General features: G+C 53.9%; 1 protein-coding gene across 2 annotated transcripts in view; it reads right to left on the bottom strand.

Annotated features, from left to right (window-relative positions):
• The window catches only part of CAPZB (capping actin protein of muscle Z-line subunit beta), a 130,408-nt gene that overhangs the window by 15,644 nt on the left and 98,263 nt on the right, over positions 1-16,501 (bottom strand). For both annotated transcript variants that reach the window (XM_075551439.1, XM_075551446.1), the window contains exon 4: positions 13,382-13,495. In XM_075551439.1, coding sequence (XP_075407554.1) covers positions 13,382-13,495 — 114 coding nt within the window. The remainder of the gene's footprint in view (positions 1-13,381; positions 13,496-16,501) is intronic.

Raw genomic sequence — 16,501 nt, forward strand, 5'->3', positions numbered from 1 at the left:
CAGAACGAACAGCACACACATGGAAGCACTTGGGGCGGCCTTTGTGTACTTAATGAGTCAAATAGCATTCATACAGTTTAAATGCTAATATTCTATTTCAATAAGGTGGCTCTCGGGCCTTGCCCGGCAGCGTGACAGAGTGACCGAGTGCGGCTAGGCACTGTGGTGGTAGCAGGAGGAGGGAGCCCAGGTCTTCCCGGGCTCTGCCCATGCTCACTCGGGTCCGGCACTGACTGGCATGGCTCAGCGGCCTTGCGTCGCAAGGGGCCCACAGATGTCCTAGAGCAGCCACGGCAGCCTGCCTGCCTGGTGAGGGCGGAAAGCACCCTGCTTCCCGTCAGGGAGCCCCCAGACAAGGATGTCCCTCAATAGGTGCAGCAGCAGTCAGAGTAGGGACGTCGTCCTCTTGGCCGCTGTCACACTCCCCACCACAGGCCTGGTGGCCTGGAGTGTCTTCATGAATGCGCTCTCAGCAGACTACAGAGAACCTGAACAGCCCAGACGAAAGAGATAGGGCCTCCTTAGGTCAATTCCATTAAGCCCACCGCTTGGAAAGAGAAAATTTCAAATAGTTCATGGAAATTTCCCATTACCTTTCAATTCCATTTTCCCACAACTTCTTGAAGCCCCCTCCTAATAGGCTCGTGACAAATGCCAGTGTCATAAACTCCCAAAGGCCGGCCATCAGGGTCCATGCTCTGTGCCAGCTGTCGCGAGCACAGGAGGCACCCCCGGGGAGTCTACTTACCCCCACACGCAGTACAACAGGAGTGGGCTGCGTCTCCTGTCCCTTAGACCCCGGGCGGGGGCACCCAAAAGCCTGTGCCAGTCTTCCTCTTCTCCTCAGAGTCCGATGCCATTTCCCCCAGAAAGTCACTCTTTCAGAGGGACACTGACACTGACACCACCACCGCCACAGACCCAGATTCTAGGCACTTAAGTCTTCAACCACAAGACCGGAAAGGGAAGAGGAAACAAAACTATTTCACACTCACAGTAACTTACAGTTCACAACAATAAAAAGGAATCAGTTTAGTCCCCAAAGCAATATGGAGTGTTCAGACTCTGGGGCGGTTGGAGACTAGCAGCCTGAGCTGTCACTATGGATCCCCGGTCGCAGCCAACACGTCTGTAAGTGTAACAGGAAAGGACGGGTCTGGGATGCCCTTGGGAGTTGGCCTTTATTCCTTCCTTTCAAATGGCCCTTGGGGAGCTGGCTGCAGTTGTGGTCTGGTACAGAGGCAGCAGCCACATGCCACAACCCCCACAACAGCCGAGGGCAGGCCAGCTGGGAGCAGGGCTTCCTAGCACCGGCCAAGAAACAGACTCTGGTTCTTGGATTCGCTCAGGCGTGATCTTTTAGCCGTAACTGGGCCGGGCCGCTTTCACCGAGACTGCCCGAAGGTTCTAACAGACTTGGGTCTGTGGCCCAAGACATCTAAAACACTGACAGGCAAGCCCCACAGACCCAGAGAAGCCAGGGTGAAGGGGGTGGTGGTGGTGGACTTATGGTATGGCCCACCAATGTGAGCGTGAGGGGCTTTGCTTCTGCAGATGGCTCTAGGAGGCAAGCAAGAAATATTTATCCAGCACCCACATGGTGCTCATTTGTAAAAGAAAGGCACCTTCCAGCTCGGCCTCTCCAGGATTTGGCAGCCACCCCAGTGTCACATAGCGTGACACTGAGTGCCAACGGGCAAATTCCTAGCATGTGCTCAAAGCCTCGGTGAGGGTCTGGCTCTGGTCACACAAACTCACTGTACCCCGAGGAAAGCCTTTGTTTTGAACAAGTCAAATCGTTCTTTGTGGACAGGAAGGGAGTCCTTCTAACTCGTATGCTCCATTTGAGATAAGGGCTTAATGCCCTCTTTCCCCAGGTAAACCTCTCGAAGAACTGAAGACAGTTCATACAAACCCAAGATTCTGCTCTCCTGGCCAGTCTACTACCCTCACCTTGCACTTGGGCCATCAAACCTTCTTTTTGTCCCGACATCCTGGTCACGGAGCGCTCTGGTCACAGGTAGGGAATTCCTGTCACACAGTGGATGGGACTAGGTGGAGGTTTGAACCCTCCACCTGCTCTCTGGGCAGAAGACGAGACAGTCGGCTTCCATGAAGGTTTACAGAAGTGGTTCTCAACCGTCCTCATGCCTCGACACTTGAATTCAGTTCCTCCTGTGGTGGTGACCCCCCCAACCATCACATTATTTTCGCTGCTTCTTCATCATTGTCATTTTGCTACTGTGATGAATTGGGCGACCCTTGTGAAAGGGTCGTTCGACCCCCAGGTTGAGAACAGCCTCGGGAACATTCTGAAGGAGTTCTGTTTGCTTGTTTGTGTTTAGCTTTAGCAAACAGAAATCTATTTTCTCAGTTTAGGAGGCTGGAAGTTGGACTTCAGGGTGGCTACACTTTCATTCTGTTGGCTCTGGAAGAAGGCCCTCGTTCTCTCCAGCTTATGGCCTGGATCCTTGCAGATCTCCTTGGAGTGGCACTAATCTTCCCATCAGTACTTGCTTAATCTCCTTTCATACTTTGTAAGAGACAGGCTCACACACATTACACGTTAATGTCGCCGCCGTCGTTGTCAGGGGGTATCGAGTCGGTTCTGACTCGGGGAGCCTGTGTACCACACAGGGAGACACTGCCCACACTCTCTCTAGTGCCAGAGTCCATGCTTGCAGCCACTGTGTCCATCCACCTTGTTGCAGGCCTTCCTTCCCCTTGTCCACTCTGTTCTCAGAACCCACCGACGGCAGTGGGGACGGTGTGGTAGGTCTGTGGGGAGGGGGCAGGGTGGGGCACCTTGGTCAGTCTCCTTCTCAACACACTCCAGGTTGCCTGTGTCCTGCTGAAGAGAGCCAGTCACAGCCCTCAGAGCGGAGGGCACAGCCCCCAGGGCGCAAGCTCGCGGTTGTCACTGTGACCGTTTGAGAAAGTGCTAAAGCGATCATGTCTCTGCCGCCCTGGTATATTTAATTCTCAGAAACTATGGCTTCATATTTCAACCAAACGCACTACTGTCTTCTGGGACGTGGACCCGCTGCCACCCTGCATTGGAGGCATTCATACACAGAGGTGAAGTGAGGGTGTAAGAGAAGTGAGTGTGTCATAGAGGTCTAGATTATGCACACCAGCTCTCCACTATTTTCTAGAAAGAATACTGGAGGCTGGAAGGTAGGCTTGTGTGGAGAAATGACCGGTCAACTTGGAAGGATGGGCTACGGTCTGGACACACCCGTGTTAAGCTGGGAGACAGCCATGATGAGGCTGCCGAGGGAGCTCCGCTGGACATGAGGGAGAGAGAAAAGAACGTATGTGGCGGAATTGGCCGAAATATCCGCTTTAGTGTTCAGACCAACAATTTGAAAGATTTAAAAGCGCAATTAAAACAAGTTAAACTTCTCTCCTATCCAGTGTCACACTAGGAGCGTTGGCCCGAAAAGGGGCTAAAGATCTATGCTTCCTGCAGTCACACGTGTGGTTTGTCCTGTGCTTGTACAGCAAGGCCTGACACACCAGACCCTCTTTACAGTCACAAGCAGCACAGGGGGGAGGGGGAAAAGAGAGAGAGAGAGAGAGAGAGAGAGAGAGAGAGAGAGAGAGAGAAAGAACGAGAACGAAAGTCAGGGCCCAGCCCTTCCACCAGTGACGGAGGCTCTGCCAACAGAAAAGACTGTAGTTCCAGCCTAAGGGAAGCAAAGGCAGCCACCCCCCACCCCCACCCTCTCTAACCTTCCCTGCACCCCCCTCGTCAACCTTAAGGTCCTTCCAAGGTAACAGAGGATATGGGTGGGCAGGGTGGGAGCAGTCTCCAATCGGCCTGGAGAGGCATCAAAGCCTAGGCCGGCTGCTTCCCTCACAGCTGAGCGGCCTCTGCAAACTGGCCGCTGTGGAGATGCAGATCACATGCCCCATTCAACTACAGAAGGGCCAGCAGCCCGGCCAAGCCGGGGAGGGTTTCTGGGAATCCCCTGGGGTGCTGCAGAGGGCGGGCTGGGAAACGTGGGTCCTTCTCCAGGTGCTGGCTGCGTTAGCCCCTGTTCAAAAGAACATGTGTAACCCAACCTCCAGAGTAACACTGAAGGGGACATGAGACAATGGCCCTCAGGCCTCGGCCTGCGCCTGGCCCCCAGCGAGCGGGCAGCAATTGAGGCTGTTTCCACCAGGCTCGTTCGCTTTGAGCTGGGAAGCAGAAAGATGAAGCGGGACGTGTCCTGAGCTGCCCAGGAGGCATCTTGTCCCAAGTACAAGGTGCTGCTTGCTCGGGGAGCAGCCGGGGTCCACAGCCCTGGGGCTGTCCTTGGCACCAAGCGACCTGGAGAGAGATCAACGCTTGGCTCCTTGGCCAGCCACACCCAGAGCTCCCGGGGCTGCAACCCCATCGCCCTGGTTTGTGTATTTGGACCAGCTGTTTCTGCTGCAGTCGATGGAACACGTCCCAGAGTCTGGCTGTGGACACGGGACAGGTATTCTGCGGAAGTTCCTTCCCGTACACACAGGTGCAACGCTCCCCTGGGCCAACATACCAGTCGGCTTAGGCATGTGCGACTTTAATGCCAGTTGCACTGAGGCGCGCACATCTGGACGGCGGCTGCTGCTCACCGGGGCCCCTTTACAGGGCTTGTATTCTGTGACTGAAGAGAATTAATGAAGGCTCTCCCTGCAGCAAGCAGCACGTCTCTGGAAACAGTGGTGTCACCGGAGGGGCCGCCTGAGTCACAGAGCTAAGAAGGGGGGGCGGACAGCAGACCCAGGTCTGACTGGCTCATGCTCTGCCCCTGTGGCAGGCTGCCTGTCCCCCACGGCAGGAGGTTCTGCATGTAGTGTGGGGTGGGCCAGCTGGGCTTCACAGGGTTGGTATGAAGCCGTCACACAGCTGTACATCGGTGGCCTTAGGACAGGGCAGAGTCAGAGGAAGACACAGGGATCTAAGATGAGCATCATGCCAGGGGACACCTGGAAATCAGGCAGCTGGTTGGATCTGCCTTGAGAGTGCTTTCAGTCCCTTTCTAGCTTCTGGGAAGCAGTTCAGCCGAGGAGCTCAGACTCCCTGGCAGGAGAGGGTTGTGGCTTCCCAAAGGCTGTCTTCTCCCAGCACATAGAGCGATACACACAAGCCGTGACTACGTGCACTGAGGGAGTGCCTGACATGGACTTGAGGGGTCATGTTTGTGCATGTGCTCGTTGTCCACACACTGAACGTCGCCTTTAGCACATGTAAACCACACAGTCTGAGCCGAGGCTCCCAGGTCCTGGAGGGCCACTCCCCCTCAGCAGCCCCAAGGTGGGGGGTGGGGGTGGGAAGGGAAAGGGCAGCAGCAGGCCTGCCCAGTCCGCTCGCTCCTTAGGGTGTCTAGAAGCTGCAGTAGAGAGCCCGTGTCAGAGCAGCAGCCACAGAGCTGAGACTCAAGGAGAGCAGAGTCCAGGACGCAGAACCACCTCAATTCCCTGAGATGGCCGAGTGGACTTCTCTCGCTTGACCCCTCTTCTGAGTCGATGGAAACAAGCAGTGAGCAGGACTTGGGTTTCCCCAGTAACTGCTTCCAACACTTTCCCAAGAGCCCTGGCTGGGGCAATCCGGAGTTCCTCAGCAGGTAGGGCAGCTCTAGCTCAGAGGTCCCGGTATGCATGGCTGGAGATACAAGTAATAGGTGTTTAAGCCCAAATTCGACGACAATGCTGACTCCCTGGAGCCTCTGAAGACCCTGAAATCCCACCCTCGGGTCTGGAAAGGGCCGCAGGCGAGGGTGGAGGTGCCAAACCAAATGACCCCTCCAGTCTCTCATGCATCCCGGAATGTTCCTAACATCACATTACCTCACCGCTCAGGCTGCTCAGCGGGATCGCTGCGAGGCCGTGGGGTGGAGGGGGCTTGCCTTGGCGCTTCTCAAGGTGAAAGCTCTGGGTAAACCCAAACACCCGCGCGCGGCCAAGAAAGAGCCAACCGGGGCGGCCAGTCCTCTCCTGGCCGCTCTAACCCGCCTCCACGCTTCTTACGGAGGAATTTCCGAGACTGCACACCACAGCCTGCTCTATCCCCGAGGCCCTCAGAACAACATCCACGACCCCACTCTGGCTGCCACTGACTAACCAGGTCTCCCTCCCTCCTCCACCAGCCTCCCCAGGACCCAGGACTCAGCACTGAGCTGTGGTCAGGGGTGATTTCCTGCGGTAAGAGAACGCCAAGCAAGACCAGGAGAGGGGAAAGGTGTGGAAATCAGGGACAGACTTCTAGGGCCCTCGCCCAGCAGTCAGCTACACAGGACATACTCAATTCTGCCAGCCTCCTGCGAGACAAGATGTGTGAACACATGTGAACCACGGCCTCCAGAGAAGCCCCGTGTGGTCACAGCCCATGGTGTGCACCAGGGTGGGTCAGCTCAACACTCTTGGCCTACAAATACCAACATTCTGGGCTCTCCCAGGAAAGCGGGTGTCTGGGCTAGAGTCGAAGAGTTGAAGCGGAGTGAGCTGCTGTGACCCGTTAGGGTGGTGAGAAGCTCTGGAAACCCAATAACTCAAGACTCCATCCGAGGGTCAACCCTGAAATCAGGCTGAATGAGTATCGTCTCTGGAGGCTTATCATCTCTGTACAAGGACCCACCCACAGCCATGAACACATGGGACCAGCCCTAGCTGAGGGTCTGAGAGTCTACCTCAGCTCTTCCGCCTCAGTTACCGCTTGTTCCATCACCAGATCCACAACTAGCAGGTTCCCTCTTTCCTGTGCGCACCTCCTCGCCCTGGACCCTGCAAACCCTGAACCCCGAGTAGCGCATGACACAGCTCAGGGACTATCTGAATGCTGGCGCACTGCCAGAGATGGGACGCCCACTGTCTGTCTGTCTGTCCCTGCACTGCATGCTGAAGAGGGAAATGGAGTGGGAACTATCGATTCCACTCCAGGGAGAGCGACTTGCTGTGGCCTCACTGTGGGCTGTGAGCAGAACCCAGTGAGAACTCTCACACGGCTGCTAGCTCATCAAGACGGTTACCGAAGCACCCCAGACTCACACGGTGGAACATGGCCGGGGGGGGGGGGGGCAGTGGCTACAAAATTCAAACCACCCTCTTAGACTAACAGTGGACATACCGGGTCAGTCGGGTTCCTGTGATACAAAAGGGCTGGGCCTTTATTCACAGATGAGCAAGCCGGCCAGGAAGTTCAGCTTAGCTGCCCAAAGCAATCAGCAAAGGGTCGGGCAGAGAATCAAAGTCCAAGCCTTTTCAAAATCAAGGTCCGTCCTCCCCCCCCCCCCCCCATCCTGAAGCCCAGGCCCAGGCCCAGTGTTGGTGAGAGCCTCCTGCATGAGAGCAATCTTGCAGTCCCCTGACCTCTTCTTACCTGCCTCTGGCTCCCTGCAGTCTACCGTGTATCCCCACAGACCACCCCCCTGCCTGCCATCCACGATCCCCCTTCACCACTGAAAGACTAAAATTCTCCGTCTGTCAGTGTGCGAGCCCAAAGGATCTGGGTCTCCTCAGAACCCAGGGCAGTCAGCTAGACCCAGAAGACCAAGGCAGTAGACTTTTTACCCCACAGAAATGTAGGTGTCCTGTTCTTTGCAGGCTGCTACCAACCAGCCTGTGCCACCTGAACAGTGGAAGGCAGGAGTCACACTTCTGAAATGGCCCCAGAAAAGGAGAGAAGGCAGGGCGAGTCTCCACCCACCCGGCCCGCCACCCAGCACTCAGCACTGGCGGAAAGGCCAGCAGGCTTCCAGAGCTGCCACGGGGACGCCAGTCTTGCTGCACTCTGCAAAGGTCTTCCTCCAGACCAGCAGGGTTGGTCAGAAAAGCGAATGGACGCTTTTGAAGATTATCTCAGACCCCAAGCAAGAAAAACACAAAATGCCTTCCTGCTCTGCTCCTCCCCACCGGCCAGCCTCTGGCCTTCATTAAGCTTTGATTTCAATCAATTGCACACCCACTAAAATTAACTTATAAGGCCAATAAATTGCAACCGCATGTTTGAAGGTATTATCTGCTCCACGCCGAGAGCCAAGGCTCGCGGAGCACGGGCATGGCGTCTGGCGCAGACGGGAGTAATCATGGTTGGAAGCACGCAGCGCCAGCGCCTCTGGTTAGAACATCTGGTCCCGGGCAGAGCCGGCTGACCGAGGCAACGCCGAGACCCAGTGTAAAAGCCCAAGCAGGGCAGTTTCCCCTCTTCTCCGGGAACCTGAAAATCAAAGTGCTGATTGTGGGGTTCACTCAGCCAATGGGTGGGTCACACCGCAAGTAAGACATTTCTCTGGCAGCTGCAAGTGCTTACCGTACCTCGGAGGCACCACTTCTCAGTCTGCCCAGGAAAGACAGATCACCAAGGTCAAGGGATGAGGTTTTGTGACTGATGAGCTACACTAGGGCTGGGCTTAGAAAAGCAGAGTTATCCTTGCCAAGAGAGAATGTTAAGCGATCCCATGAGCAACCACCCAAGAGCGTCCTTTCAGCCAGTTCCTCACTCCCCAGGTGCTAAGTCCTAATGACACTGGCTGACCTGAGCCAGCTCCATTGTCGAGAGGCAGAGAAGAAGAAGAGCAGGCCAGATGCTGGGGACCAGGCTTGGGGCCTAGGGAAGGGAAGCGATGCCATTCCAGGTGATAACCGCCTGCCCCAGCCCAGCAAAAAGTGCCTGTCAGCTCCCAAGCGCTTCCAGCAAGCGATTTCCATCAGAAGCCTGGGTGGTCTGGTCTGGGTGATACCATCAGCACCTGCTTCAGTTACTTTCTGGGGGCATGCAACTGCCCCGTCACTGACTGTGGGTGGGGCTGCATGGTCAGAAGACACGACAGTGAAGAAAGAATGGGCCGCTTTCAAAGACAATCAAGGACGCAGCTCATCTCCCTGGACTCCTGCTCACCGTTGTTCACCTTCGGGACAGAGTCCTGTTCCTCACTGCTGGTACTTTTAACCCCAAACTGACCGCTGCTGTGGGAGGTTTTGGGAGGGAGAAGAGGAAGCTATATCACAACAGGAGCCCCAAGTCCTGCACCATCCCCACAGCCAGTGGAGGGCAGAACTGCTGGACTCATGGGGGTCCACTGGCTGAGTCCTGAAAGGTCACAAGGCCTTTCTTCCCAGTCCTTCTGGATCTGGGAATTCTGCTGAAACGTGCTCAGTATCATAGCAACCCAGAAATCTACATGGGCAGATGGGTGGTGGCTGCACAGAGGGTTACGCACTGGGCAGCCTACCCAAAGTCCAGCTGTTCGCACTTTGCACACACTTGGTGGGGTAAAGGTGCAGCAGTCTGCTTCGATGAAGACTCGCAGCCCTGGGAAGTCTACGGGGTCAGGTCCACTCCGTCCTAGAACTTCAAAAGGCTTATGAAAAATAATAAATGTTGGTGTGACCCAGGCTCCGGTGGCACTCCCAATGTAAGGTCGGGCATTTCCCACTCCTGGTCCATAAACTAAGAAGCCCATCACAAGCCCTCACCACAAGAGGATTTCAAGTCCTCCTCTGTCTCGACTCAGGGGTGGCTGCTCCCCCAAGGTGGGATCACAAGTCACATGCAGTCCTAGTCTGTGACTCAACAGGATCGACCAATTCAGGAACACTTGGGAGTCACCAGGAACTAATGGGTGCTAAGTCTGCTGGTCAAGCTGTAATCTGGAGTGGGGAAAACAGCAGCCTTACTTAAGTTCTGGCCTGCCTTTAAAAGAGCGTGATGGCACTACCAGGCCAGTGTTGGATTCTTTGTTAACCCCAAGATTGGTAGTTCAAACCCACCAGCTGTTTCTCAGGAGAAAGAGGAGCCTATCTGTATATGCTGTGAGTTGGCATGTAGGTGGGTCTGGTTCCCACGAGGCCAGTTTTCCCATTGTTCTCTCTCTCCATTCTGGAAAGTGTGGTCCCACCTAGGGCTCGTGGTAGCGCTCCTAACGGGTGCAGCAGCATGGAGGGACCAGAACCACAATGGGAGGCAGTGCTGGGTAGGAAAACCTTCTACCAGTAAGCGCCCATTGCCTGAGCCTGCGTGCCCTCGTGAAATGAAGACAAACGTTGAGAGGCAGAAGAATCCGCGTATCTCTGTAACTTCATTCACTTCATTCCCTGATGAAGCCCACTGAGTCTCTCTGCAAGACGGTATCTATATGGGGCTGTGGCAGAAATGAAGGCTAAGGAGACAGGCAGGCCCTACTGGCCCATGAAAATCCAGCACACCCACCAGTCAGGGTTACTCAAAGCAGAGATTAGGCCGCCTGGCTCCTGGCTGATGTCCCTCTGTTCCAGACCTCGGGATGACTGAATTCTAGGGTCCCTCCTTGTCACTGATGTGGCCACAACCACCTCGCTCTGACAACGGGACTTCTGGAGGTGAGCAAGGGGACACACTGTTTAACAAACAGAAAAAAGACTTGCGTTTATGACTTCAGCTCTGAAATGGGCTGGCTCTCTGTGTGTGGTCCAGCTGGGAAACGGCTCCCCCCACATGCTCTCAGGAGGGAGCATTGCTCAGAACACTCTGATAGCACTGGTGGTTGGAAACGGATGGCTCCAGTGCCCCAAATGACAGGCCTAGCCAACCACCACCCTTCAGTGGCCGGGGGCTCCTGTCACATGGCAAGGGCCTGGCCTTCCTGCACCCTTCACACACCAGGGACTTCCCTGGCCGCCTCTGTGGAGCACCACCTGGAGACCGTTTCCTCTCCCCCCTTTAAGCTGCCTGCTGCCGAGGCTGTCCCCTGCCATTACCTTCCTGGGGGCCTGGCTCCCCACCACTACGATGTGTGTGGCAGGCAGGAAGCCATCCTGTCAGTCCTCTCTCAAGTCCCCTGTCAGTCATTTCACTGTCGGGGAGAAAAGTAGGGCAACTCTGAAGCACACAGAAACAGGAGTCTCAAAGACTTCAAGAACGCACTGCATCCAGAGTGGTCAGCGCCTGGGCCTTTCAGGGGCAGCTAGGCTGAGCGCTGGGATCCCTAACCGAGACAGTGCCTGCTTACTCGACTGGGTGCCTGCATGGAGGAATGATCGTTTGGAGGCACATTTAATGATCATTTAAGGGGACTGGCGGCACAGTGGTTACGCTTTCTGTGGCTAACTGAAAGGTTGGTGGCTCGAACCCCTGGCCACTCTGCAGGAAAAAGATATGGCAGTCCGCTTCCAAAAAGATTACCGCCCGGAAACGCTATGGGAGCAATTCTCACTGGGTTGCTATGAACGGGAATGGACTCACCAGCAACAGATGTGGTTCATGGTGAGGGGGAACGCTCACGCTAATAGGCCAAGCAAGACGAAAAGACGGAAGTTATGGGCTGTGCCTTATGTAAATGTGCTTGAATGAGATGCAAGGGAGGGGAGGGGAGGGGTGGGGAGAGACAAGAAGTCTGAAACAAAGTCATGTTCCTCCTCAGGTCTGGCCCTAAACGGCTCCCAAGCAACACTGAACACGTCTGAACAGTCGAGGAAGGCAGGGGCAGCCCAGTTGTTCAACTACGAAAGAAAGACCAGAATCATGCCCCCTCCCAAATCTGGACATGCCGCCCACCAACAGAAACACCGAATACAGCCTCCAGAGGGAAGGAGGGGGTGGGCGAGGCCAGCAAACCCTCTCCCAGGGAGTGGAAAGCTAGCCAATATTTCCAGAGGAAACAGGCTCAGCTGCTGGAGTTTTTTGTTTCCCTGATTCCATCTTCTTGCCTACATCAGGTGTGGCCGAATCCTGTCCACCTGAAGACCCAAGGGTTACAAGGGATTTCCAAAGGGGTATCAAACAAGCGAGCAAAATCGATGTGGCATCCCAGAACCCTACACGGCGCTGCTCTCTGGCTCCTTACAGAGAGGAGAGCCGAGCAGAGCCCGGTCCCAGATGATGGGGCACACGGAGTACAGGGTCCAGTTCTGCTACACTGTTGCGACAGACTCATTCAAATGAGACTCTGTTGAGATCAAACAAGTGCAGAAAAGCTGCACTCATGGTTAGCAGGGGTTAGGAGCAGGAAGGAGACAGGAGAAACCCCATTTCTTATTAAGGGTGAAGGGAAATTTTAGAAGCAGATGATGTGTTTACACATTGTGGTGAATGACATTCATGTGCACGGGAAGAAAGCTGAAATAGCAACCTTTCTCACACACAAAATCATAGCACCTTTCTTAAGCAAAAACACCCACACGTAAAGATATTACTTCTTGACCGATCTTCCATCGAGGTCTTTACATTTCTGAAGGTGGGGCGTTGAACCCTTCCCCAGGGCGGCCTGCATTCTTCGATCTACACCCACAAGCGCGGTCAAAACACTCCAGCTGTGCTGCTTCTCACCGTGCTTTTCATTCCGGGAGCAAACACACTGGAGAAGCGAGATCAGGGAATGCAGGGTAGATGGCACAACGTTTTCCCAACGTAATTCCAGAAGAGCCCATGCAACTTAAAGACAGATCGTCATCATGTGGGGAGGGGGACGCAATGTTCCCGGCCTTTTTCCATTTTCGTAAAACGTCCACCTGATTAAGTCACCATGGTCGATCGTCCCGTGTGCTTCAAGAACAACCTTGGTGGCCCACAGCAAATCTCCATAACCTTTAGGGTTGGCCCAGCAGATCCCCTCAGAAGCCACGGTCCTGAGCGATCTCCCTTTGAAGGCACCGCAGTGGGGCTGAGCCAAGTGTATTAATGAGAGGCCTTGTCTGCGCCCGCAGATCGAGACACATTCTGCCTGGCATACACTTGGGCATGGATGCACTGGGACGGCAGCAGCAATACTTTTTGACTCACCCTTGTATTTACAAGCAAAGCAAAGCAAACCAAACAAAAACCCTCCAGAGGAAAATCCTCTCCGGAGTCTTCCCTCGGCAAAATGAATTAAGTGTCTCTTTTTCCTGTTTGGGTTTGGGAGGCAAGGGCAGATGGACTCAGAAAGGAGAGGGGGAAATCTAAACAGATACAGCAAAAACACTTGTTCAAAGCCAGGACGGAGGCCACGGAGGTCCCCCTGAGTCTGGGGCATGTGGTGAGAAACAGTGGAGCCTTTAGTGACAGAGAGGGCTCAGGAAGATTCTGGGTTCTACCTTACTCTTTCTCAGCCTTAACTGCTTCATCTGAAAAAAAGGAAACTATAACAGCCACCATGTTTGGGAGGATTCGAGGCAACACGTGTGGAATATGGGCTCGGTAGGTATCGTGGGATTCATGCCATGTGGATCAAGATATGGAGAAACAAACCCCAGACCTGCCTCTGGTGGCATTCTATCACCCAACTATCTCATTATTGACCCACTGTCAAAACCAGTGCCTGACACCCTGCCACTGGCGGCTCTTAATTCCATTCCACCAGGGAAGCCGGGTAAAAGGAGGCTTAGTAGTCTAGCCACTCCTGAGTGAGTTGACTCCCCAAGATTGAAGCTGGCAGGCAGGACAGAGTGAGGGACTCACAGGTCTCGATACTGGTCGAAGGCGTTGTTGGCTTCCACCTCCAGCTTTCTCAGCCGAGCGGATGGCATGGCCCCATCTTCCAGTGGAGGGTCGTACTTGTTACTCCACGGTGACCTGCGAGGATGGACATAGAGAACATGAACGAACCAGGGAGTCATAGCTGGGAACCTAAGTCCCAGGTGTCTAAAAGGTCAGAAGCACAGTTAATTGTCTGGGCCATGATGGAGGCCAGGTGGTGTAGTAGTTACTCGTTGGGCTGTTAACTGCAAGGTCAGCAGTTGGAAACCACCAGCCACTCCAAGGGAGAAAGATGAGGCTTTCTACTCCTATAATGAGCTATGGTCCCAAAAACTCACTGGGGCAGTTCTACATTGTTTGACAGGTTTGCTGTGAGCGGGAATCAACTTGATGGTGGCTGAATTTGTTTTGGGGGGAGCAACAATTAAGGTTTCCTTGAGCCAAAGTTTCAGAAGCAAGTAGACTTGGGGATCAACCCAGGCTCCACCCCATCACAAACGGGGTACTTCTGCCAAGTGGATGGACTTCTCTGAGCCTCACTTTCCTTGTGTGCACCAGTGGCCCACACAGGGCTGTAGGAAGAAGCAAGTGCCTAGAGTAGAGGGTGGCAGACACTAAGTGTCCAACAAGTTTCTCTTGTTTTGAAATGGTACTGATACACAGATACCGTCTTCTCTTCTCCAACTGCTGAAAGCGCTAGATAAAACTTTCACTCCAAAGACCTTCTGACTGAGCGAGTTGTCAGTTACTGGTAGCAGGCAAGAGACTCGGCTCCACCAGGAATCACTGATCACGTGAGAGGACCTGAGTGCCGTGTTCCCCACAGGAACGGAGGGGCAGCCCTCCAGCATTGCAGGGCTGTGTGCACACAAAGGCTGCTCAGTAATGAGAACCAGCTTGTCCTTTTTCCAGCCCGAAGCTTTGTCGCATTTTTTCAAATGGATTTTGCCACATCAGGAAAGCATTTAACCACGGAGAAAGAACTGAGGGCGGGGGTGGCACAGGTTATAAGGGAAAGATCTACTCGTTAATTCTTGCAGGTGGGGTTAGAGGGCTGGGTGTTCAGCAAAAGACATGGAATTTAAAAGGTGCGAGAGGAATGAAAAGGGGGAGGAGACAATATGGCATCCAGGAAAAGTCGCTCACACTCCCCGGCATGGAAATCTCAATGCTGCTGTTGTAAGAAACCCAAATCCTTTCCCCTGCTGACAAGCCTCCATAGCATTACCAACTCACACAGTACTGTGGATTTTAGACAGACAGACAGACAGAGGGTGAGAGGGAAAGTGAAAAGTATACTCCGCATCTCCTGAATCCAGCTTTAACGATTCCTGGGCACAACCACCGCCCCCCTTCTTTTCTTGGTAACCTAAACTGCACCAGGTAGCTACTTCAGTGGGTCAACTAGGGCAGGTGGGAACCAGCACCGGCTGAGCAACAGCAGGCAGACAGAGCTCACCATCCCACACCAGGCCTGAAAACAGCAGGGACACTTGGAAGCATTCTTTCCAGATGAGCCATCCCCTCATTGACCACTGCAATGGGGGGAGCCAGCAGGGTTTGAAGTCGGAGTGAAGCCAAAGCTGGGCACCTTCCCCTTCTCCAGAGAGGCCTCTCCCTTCCTGAGCACAGGCTGCACCGTCACTCCCGCTGAAACAGTGCTGCCACCCGAACTTCCTGCAGTGATGTGAATGGTCTCTCCGTCCATCCACAATGGCGGCCACCAGCTTCACGGGGCGCATGAATACTTGGCATGTGGCCAGTGCAACTGAGGGACTGAGTGTTTTCATTTGATTTCACTGTAACGAAGACAGTCAAGTCCAGAGAGGAAGTTCTCAGAAGGACTGTCCCGTTTCTGTCTTGTCTTTCACTGTCCAACACCCTCAAATATATATATATATATATATATATATATATATATATATATATATATATATATATATATATATATATATATATATATATATATATATATATAAAAAGAGTGAACCTACTGGATGAGTGAATTCTTGCATCCTCTTCTTGTCCCAAACAAAAGGGCCCACTCCCTCCTCCGTGCCCCTAGGTCCCTATACAGATGCCGATTCTTGCATCTGTAATATTCTGACAGTTCTCTTCTGGCCAGTATGTGGCCCGAGTCCCGAGCAGAGCTCATGCTCAGGAAATGCTTACTGGCAGACTGGACCCTGACAGCACAGGATGGAGAAGAAAGGACCTAAAGGAATTCTGCTGGCGCTCTCAAAACTAGGAGGGATGCCCTTCCTGTCTGCTTCCCCCGTGGAGCGGCCCCCACGTCTCCCCACACCCCCACCAACAGAGCCCTCCAGAGGCTCTCAGGTCAGAGGCAAGGAGACGCTGCAGGCTGCTGGCACTCCACTTACCAACGAGGCCTGGTCCTGCCACGCGCCTCGGGGAGTGGGAAAGGATCTGAGAGGGAGAACTGCATTCCCTCCCTTCTCCCTCCAAGTCTCCTTAGCACACTCGAAGGTCTGACCTTGGTTTCCACGGCTAAACAACCGTTGCCTTCCTGTGCGCCTGGAAGACCTGCCCCAACTGGCTTTCATTTAAAGGCGACCTCATTAGACATAAGAGCCCATCTCTCTTGCAGACTGGGGGCCTGGAGTTTTCAAGAAGCCTGTAACTCACATTTCTCCTGGCTCACAGACAACGGCATTTCAAGCTGTTAGTCCTGGAGCCGGGGTAATTGTAGCTGGGGGAAAAATCATAACATTACCCAGAATATTCTTAGTAGAAGGGGCACTCAGAACACATTTAAGAGCTTAAACTGAGGCCATTTGAAAAGAGACAGATGGACAGGAACGCTTAGGTTTCTGAAGTCAGGCCTTTCATTTCCCTCAGAGAATGCTTTTTGTTTCGGCTAACAGGTTTCAAACGGTGCTGCTGGCCACGGGCATGCCATACGGATCTGATTTAAGGCAACAATCAAACACAGTGAGGATGGAAATGTGTGGAGAAAGTCAGAAGACCTTGAAGTTTTATATCAAGGGTGGGGGGTGGGGAGAGAAAAGCTTGCTGCCTTGACACCGAGGTCCACTTTCAGCTGAGATTCCCCCAGGTCCCTCAGGAATGTGAGGGTGGAGG

The sequence above is a fragment of the Tenrec ecaudatus genome, chromosome 1, assembly GCF_050624435.1.
Source record: "Tenrec ecaudatus isolate mTenEca1 chromosome 1, mTenEca1.hap1, whole genome shotgun sequence".
In the NCBI taxonomy this organism is placed as follows: domain Eukaryota; kingdom Metazoa; phylum Chordata; class Mammalia; order Afrosoricida; family Tenrecidae; genus Tenrec; species Tenrec ecaudatus.